The sequence below is a fragment of the Dromiciops gliroides genome, chromosome 1, assembly GCF_019393635.1.
Source record: "Dromiciops gliroides isolate mDroGli1 chromosome 1, mDroGli1.pri, whole genome shotgun sequence".
In the NCBI taxonomy this organism is placed as follows: Eukaryota; Metazoa; Chordata; class Mammalia; order Microbiotheria; family Microbiotheriidae; genus Dromiciops; species Dromiciops gliroides.
Window position 1 is genome coordinate 5,757,088 of NC_057861.1, and position 17,477 is coordinate 5,774,564.

The 17,477-nt window shown below is 50.9% G+C and overlaps 1 protein-coding gene across 2 annotated transcripts in view; it reads right to left on the minus strand.

The window, feature by feature from the left end:
* Positions 1–17,477, minus strand: part of LOC122736701 (septin-2) — a 136,266-nt gene that overhangs the window by 109,265 nt on the left and 9,524 nt on the right. Inside the window, exons 1-3 of one of the 2 annotated variants that reach the window (XM_043979087.1) lie at positions 5,016–5,144; positions 4,512–4,560; positions 2,877–2,979 (exon numbers count right to left, since the gene is read on the minus strand). In XM_043979087.1, coding sequence (XP_043835022.1) covers positions 2,877–2,979; positions 4,512–4,535 — 127 coding nt within the window. In that variant the 5' untranslated portion in view covers positions 4,536–4,560; positions 5,016–5,144. Of the gene's footprint in view, positions 1–2,876; positions 2,980–4,511; positions 4,561–5,015; positions 5,145–17,477 lie in introns of those variants that run through there. The other variant, XM_043979086.1, reaches the window with a different exon arrangement.

The following is a 17,477-nucleotide window of genomic DNA, read 5'->3' on the forward strand; positions in this document are numbered from 1 at the left end:
CCAATTAGCTGCTCCTTGGAGAAACAAAATGAATGAGAACGGAAGATCTTCACAGGAGAAGCAAGGACAGGATTCCCGCTGGTGGAGGCTCCAGTCCCAGCCCTGCCCTCCACGGGCTGGGAGCATCAAATGGGAGCTCAAGGGGGGAAGATACTTTGAGCCCTAAAAGACTCCCCAAGCTCCAGGGGCTGGGCAGAGGGTGGCTTCAGGATGGAGAGGCACTCCTTGCGACCATATGTGGATGCTGGAAACACATGAGGCAGGTGGCTCTCTCCACATCCCAGAGACCACAGAGCTCATCACTCCTGGCTTCAGCCCCTGCCCCTACCTGCACCTGTTTCTTAAGACCCAAAGTAGGACACGTACCCACACTGGGGAAAGCCGTTTAGAATGAAGCCAAGAATTCCCCCCAAATGCCAACCCTCTCTGACCCAGAGAGCCCCGTTCGATGTGACGTCCCAAGGAGACCAAGGATGGACAGGGGGATACACCCAAGAGAGCAGCAGCCCCCAGGACCACCAAGGGCTGGACATAGGGTGAACATCATGCCATGAGAACATGATGGATGGGTCGCTACCAGAGTGCAGGGAGCGGAGCAGGGAAAACAGAAGACACACAGATGGAGAGCACCACAGCCCAAAGGACGCGGAATTGGAGCAGCCTCAGAGGCCAAGCTCAGTCCCAAAGAGACCCAAGAACGGGTTCTTCTGGCTCCTTGGAAAAAGCCAAGGACTATGCAGGAGGAAGCCAGAATCTCCCGCTTACGCTCGCTCCCTTGAATATATACAACCTTTGCAGGCTCTCTCCCCACCTTAGACAGTGAGATCTTTGAGGGCAGGAACCTTAGGGTGCCTTTCCTGAAGTCCCCAGTGCCTGCACACAGTAGGTGCTTTATAACTGTGTGTTGTTGATGATGGTGGTGGTGGCACGTTGGTGAATTCTGCTGAACTTTTTTCATTCTTTTTTTTTTCTTTGTTATAAGAGATGACTCTGCATGACGGAGGGTAGGACGATATATTTGGAAATCAAGATGATATAAACACAAAATTCAAAATAAACATAATCAATTGGAAACAAAGTCTCACTTTCTAGACTAGAAAGACTCGGAGGAGATGGGAGGCCTGCTCCATGACGACCCCCTCACCCCTGCTGTCCCGCCGCTGCTCCCCAAGTTCCCAGGACACAAGGCAGGTCAGATTGTCTGTGGCGATATCAGCGCCGTCTTGAAATGATTCTTCCATCTCCTGTATCTGGGTACTCCGTGGCCACCCGTTCATGCTCAGATGCATTCAGCTGGCAGAGCAGCCTGACATTGCCTGCCCGGTGGCACTTGGAGACCGTGTTTTTGGGGACCTCGTCTTGACATTTACTGGTTAGAGGCCACACAGGTGGCAAAGCTGCTTCAGGACCTGGAGATGACCAACAGAAAGGTCTGGCTTAGTTTCCATATGAAACATGGGGCCTGTTGGACTCCTCTCTGGCCCAGGGTCTGGCCACACTATCTCCCAAGCCCCACAAGGGTCTGCTGGCCTTGATACTTCAGTCTTCAGCGTCTTGACCAGCCAGCTCACTGCTCTTCACCTCCGTCCTTCTTACGGCAATCCCGTGGCTTCCATCAGCCACGTTCAGGATTTTCCAAGGTCCTGAACTCTGCCTTCAGCCTCCTATGGCCTAGCATACCATCCATGAGGAGGAAGGGGAGATGGCGGCCTCGCTGAGGTCCTTAGCGCTTCTAGGCCTCTTGCTTCCCCTCTCTTCTCTCCGGTGCCTCCTCTATGGTCACAGGCACCTAGAGTACCTCATGAAAGTCTACAGTATCCATTCCTGGCCCTGGCATTCAAGGCCTTCCTCAACTAGCCTACAATCTACCCGTCCAGCCCTTACCTCATAGCAGTCCCTTCACATCTCCATTCCCCATTCTCATCTGTCCCTACCCCATGTCTCCACCTCTGCTCCTACAATTCCCTTGTGCCTAGAATGGACATACACACCCCTCCACCCCTGTCTCTCAAGCCCATCTCCAACTGCTGAACCCCTCCCCCCAAGCAAGGTTCACCTCAGACACCACCTCTTCCATGAAGCCTGCCTTTGAGTTATCTCTTCCTTCTTCAATTTCCCATAACATCCATCCGTCAGCTGACAGACACACGCCCTTCCATGGCCAGCCACCCCCGTGAGGTGTGTCCTCACAGCCTTTGGCGGGCGGGGGGGGGGGGGGGGGGGGGAAGAGGCTGCCAGTTTGCCCTGGGGGCCGAGGTCACCTCCCGCATGAAGGGAGAAGCTCAGTGGAGGCCCAAGTCAAAGGACCCCATACAGATGCTTCCAGCATTCCAAGCTCTTCTTTCTCTTTTTGGTCTGTTTATACACTAATTCCCTCCACACCCTCCAAAATCCAGTCACAGCAGCCAACTAGCTGCTCCTCACCCCCCAGGGATCTCCCACCTCCACACCTTTACACCAGCTGCCCCCGCCATCACATCCCTTTCCCCAGATCCCTCCTGTCTCTACATAATCACACACCTACATGTGGTCTCACCCATTCAAATGAAAGCTTCCTGTGGGCAGCCACTGCTTCCCCTTTGCCTTGTATCCCTGCTGCTCAGCAAAGGTCTCCTGCGTGATTAATGCTTCATTTCTCCACTCACAAAGGGGTCTGGTCTAACCTTCACATGGACAAAAGGGAGCCACGTAGAAGGATGGATCTAAAGAGATGTGGCCCACACAGAACACATGGCTCAGGACCCACTGCAGCCAGCTGCAGCCTGTGGAGGCTCGGGTCCGGTTTCGTTCTAATCAGAACAACTGAAGCTAACTCTGTCCTTTTACTCTCATTTAGACAGAAGGCCGCCAGAGTTACAGTAAGGAAAGGGGCTCACCAACCACCATGAGGGTGAACTCAAATCCCTTCTTGACGGACTTCCTGTGCACCTGGTTAGGCAGGTTGGCAAATCCCACGTAGCCCGCCGTCTCAGAAGGAAGCTGAAAAAGAAGACCCTGAGTTAATAAGAAGGAACGACACACACAGGATGAGGAGGTCGGGGCCGCGGTGGTCCCAAAGACATTCTTTACATGCACTACCTGAATGGGACCATGCCCTCAGCCCACATGGGGCACATGGGTGGCAGGCCTCGAGCTCTGGCCCAGGGGCTGCAGCACTCTGCTCACCTCAGTGCCCGCCCTCAGTGCTCCTTGTTCCATTCGCCAGGCATGACTCATGCCATCACCACATGGTCTGGGGAGCCGCTGGTTAAACAGAAAAGGTGGAGGCGTGTGGATGCCAGCCATGTGGTTCTCAAACTCATCCTGTATGGCAGGGGAGCCGGCAGGCGTGAGAGCTGGCTCTGGCAGGGAACAAGAGCCTCAGGGACAGGAGAGAAAGGACAAGGTGGGCGGCTCACAGGGTCTTCAAGGGAGAGCCAGGTAGATGGAGGAGTATGAGAAGACAGCGACTTGTTACCAGGAAGACAAGGGAGGCACAGTGGGAGGGCAGGAGAGGCTGGGAAGAGGTCCAGGAAGGTGACTAGGCCGCTGTCCCCTGCCCAATGAGCTGTCCCGGGCTAAGCCGCTGAACCTCCTTAGGCCACAGCCTCCAGATCCAGGGAGAAATGAAGGTCATTCAAGGAGGGAAGACGTGCCCTGAGCTGCCCTTTGCCCACAAGGACAAGGAACCAAATCAAGGGCAGGAGTTTTTAAAAGCATCACAGAGCTGCAGAGGCTCCTGTGATGAAAACTGCAAATTAAAAGTGCGAGCCTCACAGAGCTGGGTCTTCTCTAGCCACATCCCAACAAGGGGGCAAAGGTAAGTGGCAGTAACAAGAAGGTTATGTACATCTCTACCTCGATTCAAGGACTACAAACACTTTCCCCATTCTAACCCTCTGAGGGACGGAAGGCAACGATAATCTCCATTTCATAGATGAGGAGAAAGGGTCAAGGACCTGCTCACAACCACTTCTCCCATAAGCACCAGAGTCAGAATTTGAACCTGGGTCTTCTGACTCAATTCCCATGATACTGTACTGGCTCCTACAATTCAGACTGCTCCCTGAAGAGCTCTCGCACCCACCCGGTTACCACCCTCAGAAAAAAGCAGATTCAGGGAGCTTCTAGCTTGTAAGCAAAGAGCTGAAAACAGCAACTAGGTGCACCTGTATATCAATGTACACATATACTTAATTCATAAAGAATGACGGGTTGCCTTCACTCTTCAGGAAACACCTAAAAGATTCTTTAGCTCAAAAAAGATTTTTTTCCTAATCTTTCTAACTTTATAATCTACAACTCTACCTACTAAAGAAAAAAAAAAGAAAATTTTATTTCTCTGCTGAATCTATATCATTCTAATAGCGTGTAGACATACGATATACTTCATAAAGTTATTAAGTTTGGTTATCAGAATCATGGCACCTTTCCGGGTTAATTCGAATGAGTGAACTTCTCTGGAAAAGTCACTCCTTTGCATAACAGAATGCACTTTTCAGACGTTTAATTACAAAACAAAGACACTTTACCTTTTTATCGCCTGACTGGGACATGTTGAGTCACTCTGGGCTTCAGCCTCTGGAAGACAAAAGGGATGTCATCAGTCACCTTTTAGGCCAGGCTCCTTCCCATACATTCAGCTCAATGACCTCTAGCATCTGTTACTATTATCACCTAAGAGAATTTTCCCTCCAGTAAGACCAATGATGAAGGGGGAAAAAAGCAAGAGCCGACCATTTTAGTTATTTCCTAGATCATGGGAACATCTCCTTTCCCAAAACAGCTGACATCAGAATTCACCAGTGGGCCTCCCCTTTTTCATAAATCCAAATCCCAACAGCTGGATCCTACACATCAGAGGATCCTCACAAAGGCCTATCTCTGCCTCCCAGCCCCTCCAAAAACAAAAACAAAAAACCCAAAGCTACAAAACAGGGGCAGGAAATGAAAAGGAAGAACATCTGTAAGTTGGCCTCTTTTTTGGACAATTCAGCTACTAGCTAGCAAAGGGAGGAAATGCCTTCTTTGGACACCTGTGCCTGGCTCTTGGAGAGGTTTTCCTGCTTCTTTGTCCCAGCATTCTCTGTTCTCCATCAGCCCCGATATAAACAATCCATGCAGCTAAGCACCCAAGGACCACCAGGCATCAAGGCAGCATTGCTAGAGTGAACAGACACGATTTGTGACCAGGCCTGGAAATTCAAAATAAGAAATTCCCAGTACTTGGCCATCACCTCAGTGCCTCCTGTGCTGGAAGACAGGCCCGGGGACGAGGCGGGCCACAGCTTCGAGCCTGCAGGTGTTGTCCAGGGCAAGTGTGTCCAACTCAAGTAGAAACGGGGCCACAGGGAGGTACAGAAGGATCGCCGTGGGCCATGTGTTGACTGATTTTTAGAACGTAATGTTCCACATTTCAGTGCATTTTTATTTGTTGCGTTAAGTATTTCCCAACATCTTAATCAGGTCCTGGCTGCACTCAGAAGTGCTGTTAGCCGCCTGTGGTCTGTAAGATACAGGTTTAACCCTCTGGCCCAGAGCTCCCAGAGTCCCCGACAGTACCTGTCTGACATGGTGCTCAAACCCAGGCTTTCTTGGGGCAGGGGCCAGCCCTCTGTCTAGTAAGCCACTCTGCCACTGCTACTAGCAGAGACAGAGCTTAAACAGTACCACTGATGGGAGAGCTGCAAAGGTGTGGGAAGCACAAAACCCAGCCCCTCCCTTTACAGACGTGCTCATGAATGGTTCTGGGGCAGATGGGCCTCATGCCCTCATGAGGAGGAAGTCGAGCAGAATGCTCCCAACTGGACCCTTTTTATTCCTGTCCATTCTAAAGTCAGGGGTCTTTTCTCCACCCGCGGCCCTCCCTCCTGGGCCTCTGCAGCCTTGGACCCTGTTAATCCCCCTCTCCCCTCTAGGTGACCCTCTCTCCTGTACTCCTCCTACCTTTCTTTTTTTTTTGGGGGGGGGGGAGGGCAGGGCCAATGAGGGTTAAGTGACTTGCCCAAGGTCACACAGCTAGTAAGTGTAAAGTCTTAGGCAGGATTTGAACTCAGGTCCTCCTGAATCCAAAGCTGGTGCTTTATCTACTGTGCCACCTAGCTAGCTGCTCTTCCTCCTACCTTTCTGACCATTCTTTCTCAGGCCCCTTCCCTGATCTGCCCCAGGGCATACCCCATAACCCTGGCAACTCCCCAAGGCTCTGTCCTGGGCCCCCTTTAGACTCCCCTTCACTAATGCTCTCCCCCTCCCAAGAAAGAATGGATGGAGTCTGATTGTGGACAGAAGCAGACTACTTTTCACCTTCTTTTTCTTTTTTTGGTTTGAGTTTTCTTCCACTAAATGACTGATATGGAAATACGTTTTACATGACTGCACATGGATAACCTATATGGGCTTGCTCGACACCTTAGGGAGGGGAGAGGGAAAGGGAGAAGGATAGAATTTTGAACTCAAAACATTTCAAATAAACCTGGATGTTAGACTGCTTCACTTGGGGATCTCATCACCTCCAGTGGCTACAGTTACCACCTCCACGCAGATGACTGGCAGACCTAACTGTCTGGCCCAAACTCCTAACCTCCAGTCTCATGTCTCCAGCTGCCTCTTAGACACCCCAAACTGGATGTCCTAGAGGAACCTTAAACTCAAAGTCCCAAAGTGAACTCGTTACCTTTCCCCTTAAGGGCTCCACTGTCCTCTGGGTTACCCAGACTCACGGCCAAGGTGCCATTCTCAGCTCCTCACTCTACCTCTGGCCCCCCTTGTCATTTCTACCTTCATGACACCTCTTGGATATGCCCCCTGGGCAGTTATGCGGCAGACTGGAAAGAGCACTGGCCCTGAAGTCAGGAGGCCCTGAGTTCAAATCTCACCTCAGATGCTTACTAGCTGTGTGACCCTGGACAAGTCACTTAATCCCAATTGCCTTAAACATCAAGGGCCATCTCTAGTCATCCTGATATGTATCTTACCACTGGATTCAGATAACTTTGGAGGAGAAATTGAGGTTGGTGACCTTGCACAGCCCTCTCTCACTTTAATGCAATTCCCTCTTCAGGAATGAAGGACAAAGAACAGCAGCCTCCACTCTGGAACAGGCCTGGACTATGGCAAAAGGTGCTGTGAGGTCAGCTGCCTCAGCTCCCTCCCCCTCCAGCCCATCCTCAGCTCAGCTGTCAAAGTGATATTTCTGAAACACATCAGACCATCTTTTTCTCTCCCTCTCTCCCTCCCTCCCTCCCTCTCTCTCTCTCTTTCTTTCTCTCTCTCTCTCTCTCTCCCTCCCTCCCTCTCTTTCCCTCCTTCCCTCTCTGTCTCCCTCTCCCTCCCTCCCTTTCTCTCTCTCTCCCTCCCTCCTTCCCTCTTCCTCCCTCTCTCCCTCCCTCCTTCCCCATCTCCCTCTCTCTCACCTCCAGGATCAAACATGAAACCCCACTTGGTTTTCAAAGCCCTCTCTTCCAACCTTTCCAGGTTTCTCATACCTTGCTCCAGGCCAGTCCTCTTCCATCCAATCAGACTGGCCTCATTGGCATCCTTGCTGTTCCTCCCACATGACCTGGCCCCCTGCCCTTTTCTGAGCAGATTCACAGGCTGTTTCCCTTACCCAGAATGCCCACCCCTCCTCATCACTGCTTGGTCCCAGGGTTCCTGCTTAAAGTCTCAGCTGACAACCCCTCTTCTGCAAGAAGCCCCTCTAAGCCCTCCCGAATCACAGCAATTAACTTCTGTTTATCCAAGACATTTCTTTCTTATTTGTACCCGGCTGTTTGCAAGGTGTTTCCCCCATTGGACTGTGAACCTTCTTGGATGCAGGGACTGGTTGTTGCCTTTCTGTGTACCCCCGAGCCTGGCACAGTGCCAGGGAGGCATTTTTTTAGCTAGAAGGAACTTGATTTTTTATCACCACTTTTTTATTTTTTTAAATAATAAACATTTTTCTTTCGAGTTTTGGTTCCTTCCCCGCTCCCTGAGGCAGTAAGCAATGGGATGTGGGTTATACGTGTGCACTTATGTAAAACATAACCAGGTAGGCAGTAATAAATGCCAGAGAGCCGACTGATTTACATTCAATTCACCAAATCCGAAGCCCGTTTATTCATCATCACAACAGTAAGAGCTAGTGTTTGTATAGCACCTGAAGGTTGGTTTGCAAAGCACTTTATATGTTATCCCTAAAGAGCCAGGGCTATTATCATCTCCATTTTACATATGAAGAAACAGATAGATTCAGGGACTTACCCAGGATCATGAAGCTAGTGAGCATCTGAGGCAGGATTTGAACTCAGGTCTTCCTAGCTCCATGTGCAACACTGTATCCACTGGTTCACTGTACTAGCCCCTGAGGATACAGAGATGCAACTACAGAAAGGGGCTTAGACAGAAGCATAAAAGGAAAGGCAGCATCGGCCCCACAGAGCTTGGGATCTCTGCTTACAAAGAAGGAAAAGCCTCTGTCTCCTTCCCCAGAGCCCCCTATACTATGCACCAAGGAAAAGTGGCAATGACCAGTGTGGAAACATCAAACTTAAAGTCGTTCCTCCATCGCATCACTGACTTAAACACATATAAGGCTGGGGGCCAGGCCTGGGCCCTCCGTCACCAGAGACCTCAGTGTGTGCTCAGTCCTGTGCTAAGTGGGAGCAATTTCTGCCCACCACCAGCTGCTGATGTTGTGCCTTCCACTGCTAGAGGACAGCAGCATCACGACAGATGATGGACACTCTGGAAGTGACTCCCGAAGCTCTGCCGGGGGAAGGGAAGGCCGAGCTCCTGTCAGTGACCCCAGACAGAGTAAGCGCCCGTCCCGGTACAGGCAGTGGCTCGGGCCGGGCATTCTGCCCTGCCATGACACCAAGAAAGAGACCTTCCATTCCTTCTCAAGAAGCTGCAGACTCCAAAGGGCTCCCATCGAGGAAAAGGGCAAGCTGTGCCCTGCCCCAGAGGCCCTCTGCTGTGACTCCCCCATTTTGTACATCAGCAGGACAGGAACAGGAATCCCTGGGTTCTTGCTGCTGTGCTGGGCCTCCTGCACCTCTCAGGGTTACACATCCCCTGGGACATCTGGAACAGAAAGCTTTTGTTTTGTTTTTCATCCTACATTGAGCTGAAAGCCTTCCTCCAATGGGACGGAGCAGAATGAACCTAGCCCCTCTGGTAACTGATGCTGAGGACTGCCTTGCTAGAGGCTGGGTCCCTCCCTCCTTTGTATATCCGTTGGTGTCACACACACACACACACACACACACACACAGTCTTAGAGACCCTCCTTTCTAACGCTAATCCCATTCTGTCTACACCCAACACAAATTCCCTCCATGACATCCCCAGCAAGTGGTCCCAGCCAGAGGAGGGGAGGCAGGGAGGGGCCAAGACCTCAGACCCCTGTATGGCTAATTACTCGTTGTCCTTGCTCCAATCTGCACGACAGTTATGTGCCCACCTCTCATCTTCCCCCGGACGTTAGCTCCTCATCTCAGAATGTCCAGCTTCCAGCTCCGAGCACAAGGCCTCAGATGTTGGAGATTTATTCAACGTTTGCTCTCCTTTCCAAGTTTCGTGCCCGCACCTCCTCAATGACCAAAAGTGCTTCCTTAAAGCCAGCTCTGGGCTCCCGTTTGGTTTCTTGCCAGCTCAGGAAGCAGGGGTGAGGAGAGTGGCCAAAAGGTCAGCTCTTCAATGCATGATGGGCTTCTCAATGACCCAGAGATACCGACCGTTGGGAGGTGAGAAATCCCTGATCGGGCATTAGCTTCACCCATCAGGCCTTTCTAGCCTGGGCCAGGCTCTCCAGGGTAGGATGGGAGGCCAGGCCAATGCATCCACCTCAGGTTCCCAAAGCACCTGTGCAACTTCAAAAATCTCCCAGGGCAAGTATGGGGGACGCAAGGCAATGTTGGGCAATTCCTTCCATTCTCTGCTCTTCCAGACTCAGGACATTTAGTTGTAAGAGACTGCAGATGATCAGAAGGTAAGATCCTGGAGATGTGACTAAAATTCAGTCCAGGAGAGAGACCACCTGGCTGGCCCAATCCAATAGGCAAAGCCTATTGGGCTGGGCCCAATCCAATAGGCAAAGCACAAAGTGTCAGGAAAGTAATGGGATAAGGGAGAGAGACCATTGGCAGAAGGTTAGGGTGGGGCAATCACTCCTATTCCCAGTTAGCTGGCGGGAGACTTCTTGGATTAAGTAAAGGGATGAAGGCGGACCTCCCGCCCGGCTTCATCCAACTGCCAATCACATCTTCCTGCAATTAATCACGGTTGTGGGCTCAGCCAAAGGGTGAATCATCTATGAGTACGTGAAGATCTCTCAGGACAAATATCCTAGGGATGTATTACTCATTTTCAAAGATGAGTGGTCATTCCCTGAGGCATCACGAAACAGTGGGAAGAGCCAGCTTCAGAACCAGCTGGGAGACCTGGGCTCCATTTCCGGCTCAGCCATTTTTGATTTCTATGACCCTGGGCAAGTCCCTTCTAGGCCTCGGTTTCCACCACTGTAAAATGTAAGGGCTTGGATTAAAACATCTCTAGGCAGGGGTGGCTAGGTGGTGCAGTGGATAAAGCACTGGCCCTGGATTCAGGAGTACCTGAGTTCAAATCCAGCCTCAGACACTTGACACTTACTAGCTGTGTGACCCTGGGCAAGTCACTTAACCCCCATTACCCCATAAAAAAAAAAAAAAAAACATCTCTAGGGCCCTTTCTTCAAAATCTCTGACCCGATGACTGGCTAAGAAGGTGTGCCATTGCAGCTGACCTCACAGCGATAAACAGATAGCATTTATTAGGCACCTGCTGCATGTCAAGCACTGTGCTAAGTGCTGGGGTTACAGATAAATAAAGCAAGCTGCCCCTGCTCTCAAGAAGACAAGACATAAAAGGGAGCTGGGAAATAGGGTCAAAGAGAGAGGATCTCTGTTGGGGCAAGGCTTGGGGGGGGCAGAGCAATGCAGAGAGTGAGCTGAGTTGAGCTAGGAGGGAAGGGAGCCTGGATGGGGCCCCTCACAAGACAGAGATCAGGGACAGGGCCTCACCCATCAGCAGCAAAGGCCAGGGCAGAGGCATGGTAAGGTGGGCAAGGCTGCCCATGAGGAGGCCACGCCACGCACACCAACTGAACTCAGTGGCCTCATCTGGGCCTCTTGTAGCCCTCACCCTGAGCTAACAGGAAGAATTTTCACCTAACAGAAGTTTCGCACTCGTAGTCTGGGCTCATGTCTTATTCTCTATTAGACTGCTCGATCTCTGAGGGCAAGGGCTGACTGTATCTTAGTATTCCCCTCAAGGCTCTTCCTACCTGGCTGCTTTCTTTCCATCTTTGGGTCCCCTTTCTTTCTATCTTTTGGGTGACCTTTAAGAGGTCACACATTGGTAATTAATTAATAAATTCTCATTGACTCGAAAGGGGTGAGATTCAATTGGCTCACCATTTATCAGTTGCCAAGGCTCAGGACACGCACAACATTGGCCTCTGATAGTGCTACAGTATTAGACCCTACAGGGAACCAAGATGAATCACAATCTGTCCCTGCAGCCCCCAGCAGAATTTCTGGTGACAAAAGGAATAAGGATCAGGTTATCCAGTGAGATTCCTTAGAAAATGAGAGTTAAGATTCAAGGTCACTTCTGAGGAGCCCTGGGGGAAATATATGTACTGATTGGGAAGTTTGAAACAGAACAAGACCTGGACAGGAGGAAAAAAATCAAGAGGAAATATAGTGCATACACACAGCAAGTAGGAGGTCACCATGCACAGGTGTCAAGAGGGCCCAGGGGCCAAACTCCTCCCAGTACTACTACGCATTACACTCATCTTTGTTTTCCCACATAGTCCCTTTCACAAAGCACAGGATATCAAAATCTCCAGGAATGGTATTTCTAAGGAATTACCTCACAATTCAGGTGGTAAAGTTATTTGGCTCCTAGCCTGGCTTCTCATTACCCCATTGTCACACCCTTCCCGACATGAAACAATCACGAAGAAATTCACCTCATTCAGTGACCCAGTTGGCTGAACTAGACATCATGTAGCCTCCTCGGCTCAGAAGCCTCCGTCCCTCTCTGGGCTTCTATCTGTCCCCTGCAAAGCCTGACTCAAAGCAAGAGTTGGTTGGTGGGAATCGTAACATCGAGAGCCCAGCCTTGCCCAAAGCCTAGCCTGGGATGGGCCACCACATTCCCAACCCTCATCTCAATGGAAAAGAAACAAAACTACTCGTGTGTTAAATAGACACTAGAGAGAAGTAATGGGATAACCCAGAATGTCTCACAGCATTTATCAGGTAAGAACTTCTGTGAAGGGCGAGGGTGATTTCATTCGTGTGGAAACGCCTTCCACCTGGACAGAGCTGAAGCTCACCATCTTAGAAAGCTGTCCAGGGGACAGCTAGGTGGCACAGTGGATAAAGCACTGGCCCTGGATTCAGGAGAACCTGAGTTCAAATCCAGCCTCAACCACTTGACATGTACTAGCTGTGTCACCCTGGGCAAGTCACTTAACCCTCATTGCCCCACAAAAGGAAAAAAAAAAAAAAGAAAGGCTGTCCAGGGTCCTAAGTGACTACAGAATTCACATGTCACACCACTAGTAGAGGATGGGCAGAGCTAGAAGCCTGGCTATCTAAGTCCAAAGCCAGACCCTACACCTCATGGCCTTAACAATAATATAAGGAAGAAATATCAAATATCCCTGAAATGTCCAAGGAGTTGACAAGATTCATTCGAGGACTCAGCCAATATTTGTTAAATACCTACTGTAGATGGAACATTCTACGGGGAAAGTCACAAAATGTAGATAATGCAGGACCTCCTTCCCTCATGAAGCTTACAGTCTAGCAGACGCTGACAACTCCAATATGAAATATGCCAATACGCCATGGTCAGTGACTTAAGGGTGAGATGTGAGGGAATGAGGGAAGGCTTTTTATTAGGGGATGACAGTGGGCAGCTGGTCACACTCACAGGATCAGCTCTGACTGCTGAAAACCTCCAGTGGAGACCAGGCCCTTAAGCCCAAACAGGGTAGCTGAGGGGAAACTTGGAATGGGGGGCTCCGTCAGTCCTGGGCACCCTTCCACTTCCAGGCTCCAGCCAGCCCCACGAGCTTCCCTGCTTCCTCCACCCTTATGACTCCCAGTCCCGCTAAGCCTCAGTGGGCCCTTCTCATGAGCCTCATCATGGCCTGGTCAACCTTCCATGCCAGGCCCAGCTTGGCAGGAGCAGGCAGCCTGGCACGGCACTGGCCCAGCTGTCAGGGGAAATTCCACAACAAGATGGCACCTCAAAGAAGGGCCAGAGTTAAGGATCCGTTTACAAAAGCCCATATTTCAGAGCCAAAAGGCATCTGTGCACATGGTTTCCATACGTTCTATGTCCCCATTCGCACCGCATGTCATATTTTCCCTTCAGCTGCTGCCACACGTGCTAAACTGCTACAGTCCCCCCTCTCAGGGGACTCTTATCTTAAATCATCATCTAATTTGCCTCTCAAGAAGCAAAAGCCAGCGCTAATTACGCTTCCACTTACGCAAACACAAAGGCCGCAGCTTGCCATCATGTCACCCACTATTCTCAACAAGCCCATCCAATAAATCAGGGAGGAAGGAACCTGGGGCCATTTCCTTCAGGATATAAGAAGTAAACTTCTCAGGGCCAGTATGGGATTTTCCTCATGTCAACAACAACAAATCAAAACCAGTTATGGAAAATGAGCGAGGATTGCCCCAACACAGAGTGTTTCAAGGAAAGAAAGAGCGGGGCGGAAGGGAGCGGGCAGTAACCGACTCTCCCTGCTGATTCTGAGAGGGTTTGACGATCCAGAAAACACAATCTCCACAAAACCCTGTGAGATGATGCCCATGTTCTCAGGAACATCTTATAGGGAAGAAAACTGAGGCCCAGGAAAGGAATCGGTCCAAGTTCCCATGGCTAGTTAGCATTGATACAGAGGACATTCTCTACCTGGGACAGGTTAAGGAGCTCAAGTCTTCTCCATCCTTCATTCCCAACCTGCATCTCTTCCTCTTCCTCTCCCTCTCCCTCTCCCTCCACCTACTCCCAAAACCCATCTGTAGACGATCATCACCCAACCTCATACCCTAGCCCCTAAGCCAGGGTTAAGCAAAGTATCAGGCAGAGCAAGCTAAAGCAAGACAAAGTGGCTAAACCTCCTTCTCTTCACTGCAGAGGTGAGGGCCCGTGGGTGTGGAATAGTGCATACGCTATCAAATGTGTTGGTTGGTTTTGCTAAACCATCATTTCCTTTTTTTTGTTAATCTTGATCAGAGAGAGAGCTTGCTAGGGAGGAGATGAGGGGGAGGATCTAATCAAGAATTAAAGTAATGTAAAAGTGAAAGGCATCACAAAATAACATTATAAAAATGTGTAAAAGATTGGGACTGAGGCACAGAAATAAAATCTAATGGAAGCAGTGAAGCAAGAGGAGTCTCTTAGGCGAGTAGTCCTGCCCTGTCTTCGAATCACACCTGGCTCCATGGCAACCAGCCCTAGGCCTGAACAGGAAATAAAGAGAAGAGGCAGAAGGCCTGCCAGGTCCAGTGCCTGGCACTGCGTGAGTGGGTATCGGCCTGCCCTCTGCCAAGGCAGAGCTGCACTCTTCCACAGCACAGCAAAAGGACTTCAGGAGGGGCTAGGAGCAGAAAGTTAAGCCAGAGCAGCTCAGCTGGACAAACTATAGCCAAGGGTCACAGCCAAGACCCCCAAGGCCTTCATGAGCCACTAAGACCCGGCCCAGCTCATGCTCAGCCTTGCCTTGAGAGCCCAGGCTCACGCCCCAACAGAAAGCCTCTGACTCTTCACCAAACCCATCTCCTGGCTCTGAAGCTGGCCTCTCTGCAGCACACCCTCTGCCCTCTGCCACTCTCCAGATGGGCTAAGGCAGCAAGAGTGAGGAAGGTATTCTGTAGACCATACAGTGCCACGCAAACGCCAATGGCTGACACCCTAAGTCATCAGCTCCTGCATCTCATCCCTTTCAAGAGGAACAATGAATGATGTGGAACAGTGTCAGGAGCTGGAAACCAACCTTGGCCAGGAACCGTGGGCACTGGGCACCTGCCTCTGCCCCCTCTGCTTTCTCCAGTGTAAAAAGGAATGCCAAGTAAGCCTTCCTTTCTTGGAGGAGCTGGTAGGAAGAAGAATAACCATCCCGGACACAACCAGGGAACAAGAGCTATGCAAAGCGACCACAGGGCTGAGCAAACAAGCTGCCTCCGCGGTCAGTCAGACCCTCCTTCAGCCAATGTTCTGTACGGGACCTCGGAGAGTCCAGGAGGGGAACACAAATGAAAGGGAAGCTCGGGCCCTGAAGGGCTGAAGTGTTGGTCAGATCCACATAACGAATCCAGATCAAGTGTGACAGGAATGGAAAAGGGAGAAATTCTATCCATCTGCCCACACGCCCTCAGCCACACAACTTTAGTTATCCCTGCTGAGACCCCGGATGTCTCTTTAAGCCAAACCCTTCTTGCCTTCCCCCAAGAGGCAGGCAGAACCATAGGACTCCGCACTGGGGAAGAACAGAGAGTGGTCCTTGCTGACTTAACTCATTCAAAGACCGTGACCTGTACCAAAAGTCTGCTAAGAGGGAAGACTGAGGAAGCCGATGATGTGGCATCCTGATTCAATATCATGCTGAACGCGGCTGACGTTTACTGGAGGAGTCACTAAACGGTTAACTCACATTTATCAGATGAGCTTTTAAATTTGCTGTGTCCCTGCTTTATTCAGAAAGATGCTCTGCGGGCGACTCGGAACGCTTCCATGTTCCCACTGAATAATGCTGATCCTGAGCTGATCATTCTTAACCAAGGGGATATGACAAAGAGCCCAAGTACACCTTTCTTAGGACTTCATTAACCTGGTGTTGGGAAGCACCTGACTCTTTCAGACAAGAGAGAATGTGCTTTCTCAAACTTGTTTGTCCAGTTGAGTTTTCTATTTTTGTTCTTTGAAGATGACCACACGGAGTCGATTTCCAGAGTGCTTCACAGAGAGCTGGCAAGGCCCTTTTTAAAGCTCTCCTCAAATACTCCGGGCATTCGCTGATTTGGGGAACCTGTCCACACACCTTCCGAGACACCTTCACCACCGGGGGTCTGCCCACTGGCTGGAGGCCTCCGGAACACTGCTGGAACATTCTGGCCATGTCTCGCCATGGGGCCCCCCATCTTCTTCCAGTCATAAGATTCCTCAAAGATGTTTTTTACTCCCGGTGTTGCTTGGAAATGTGCTTCCTAGAAGGGGGAGCCTCAAGGTAAAGAAATGCTTCATTCCATCTCGTTACAGTGACCAGTTCTCTAAGATGGCTGTGGAGATGAGCATGCCTACATGGAAGCTATGCCTGTTCCCCTTCTTGTTGGGTGTAACATTTTAGTCTGGCCCTACCATCTTTTTTATTTTATTTTATTGGCGGGGCAATGAGGGTTAAGTGACTTGCCCAGGGTCACACAGCTAGTAAGTGTCAAGTGTCTGAGGCTGGATTTGAACTCGGGTCCTCCTGACTCCAGGGCCGGTGCTCTATCCACTGTGCCACCTAGCTGCCCCCTGGCCCCACCATCTTTTCAGGCTGATCATGTCTACAGAATCCTTTGCACCCTCTGAGATCCAGGCCAACCATCCTCCTCCTTGCCTTCTGTGGCCCAATATTCCCTTTCCCATCTCTGTGCTTTTGCCCAGGCTGTTACCCCGGCCCCTGCCCTGGCCATACCGAGCATCCCCTCTTCACCTTCACCTCAGAAGCCCTCACTCCCTTCCAGACCCGGCTCAAGCCCCGCCGCCCCCTCTAAGAAGTCTCTCCTGATTTCCCAGGCTGCTGCTGTGTTCACTCCATATGCAGACTGCATGGATACCCTGGGCACATTTATCCCCACAGAAGGACAAAAGCTTGTGGAAGGCCGGCATCATCACACTCTGTCCTGGTGACCTGGGAGCCTCACCCAGGGCCTGGCACAAAGCAGACACATATCAAGGGCTCCCTGACAGAAGAAGACAAAGCTCTCCTTAGCAAACGAGGGAACAAAGGAATAAAGGGGTTTGTCCACAGTTAGGGAACAGGGGCCGGGCCTGGAGACGTGGCGAAGACCGTGCCTGTGTGACCTCTGTGGGGGAAGGGGATGAAGCAAAGCCCCCAGAAGATGCCGGCCAGCTCTGACTGAGGATCCTGTTCATTCTGAAACATCCTCCTGCTGCTCACAGAATGAAGCCGATGGCTGCCCAGCACAAGGCACAGAGACACAATGAAGGAATGAAGCATTTATTTAGCACCTCCCATGTACTAAGCACCGAGAAGGAATGAAGCATTTATTTAGCACCTCCCATGTACCAAGCACTGAGGAGACAAACAGAAAAGCCAGACAGGGTCTGCTCTCAGGGAGCCCCCGTTCCAATGGGGGAGACAACCCATCAGGAAGGTTTCAGCGGCAGGTCAGATGAAAAGGTCCTGTGGTCCCTGGGGGCAGGCCAAGGACTAGCAC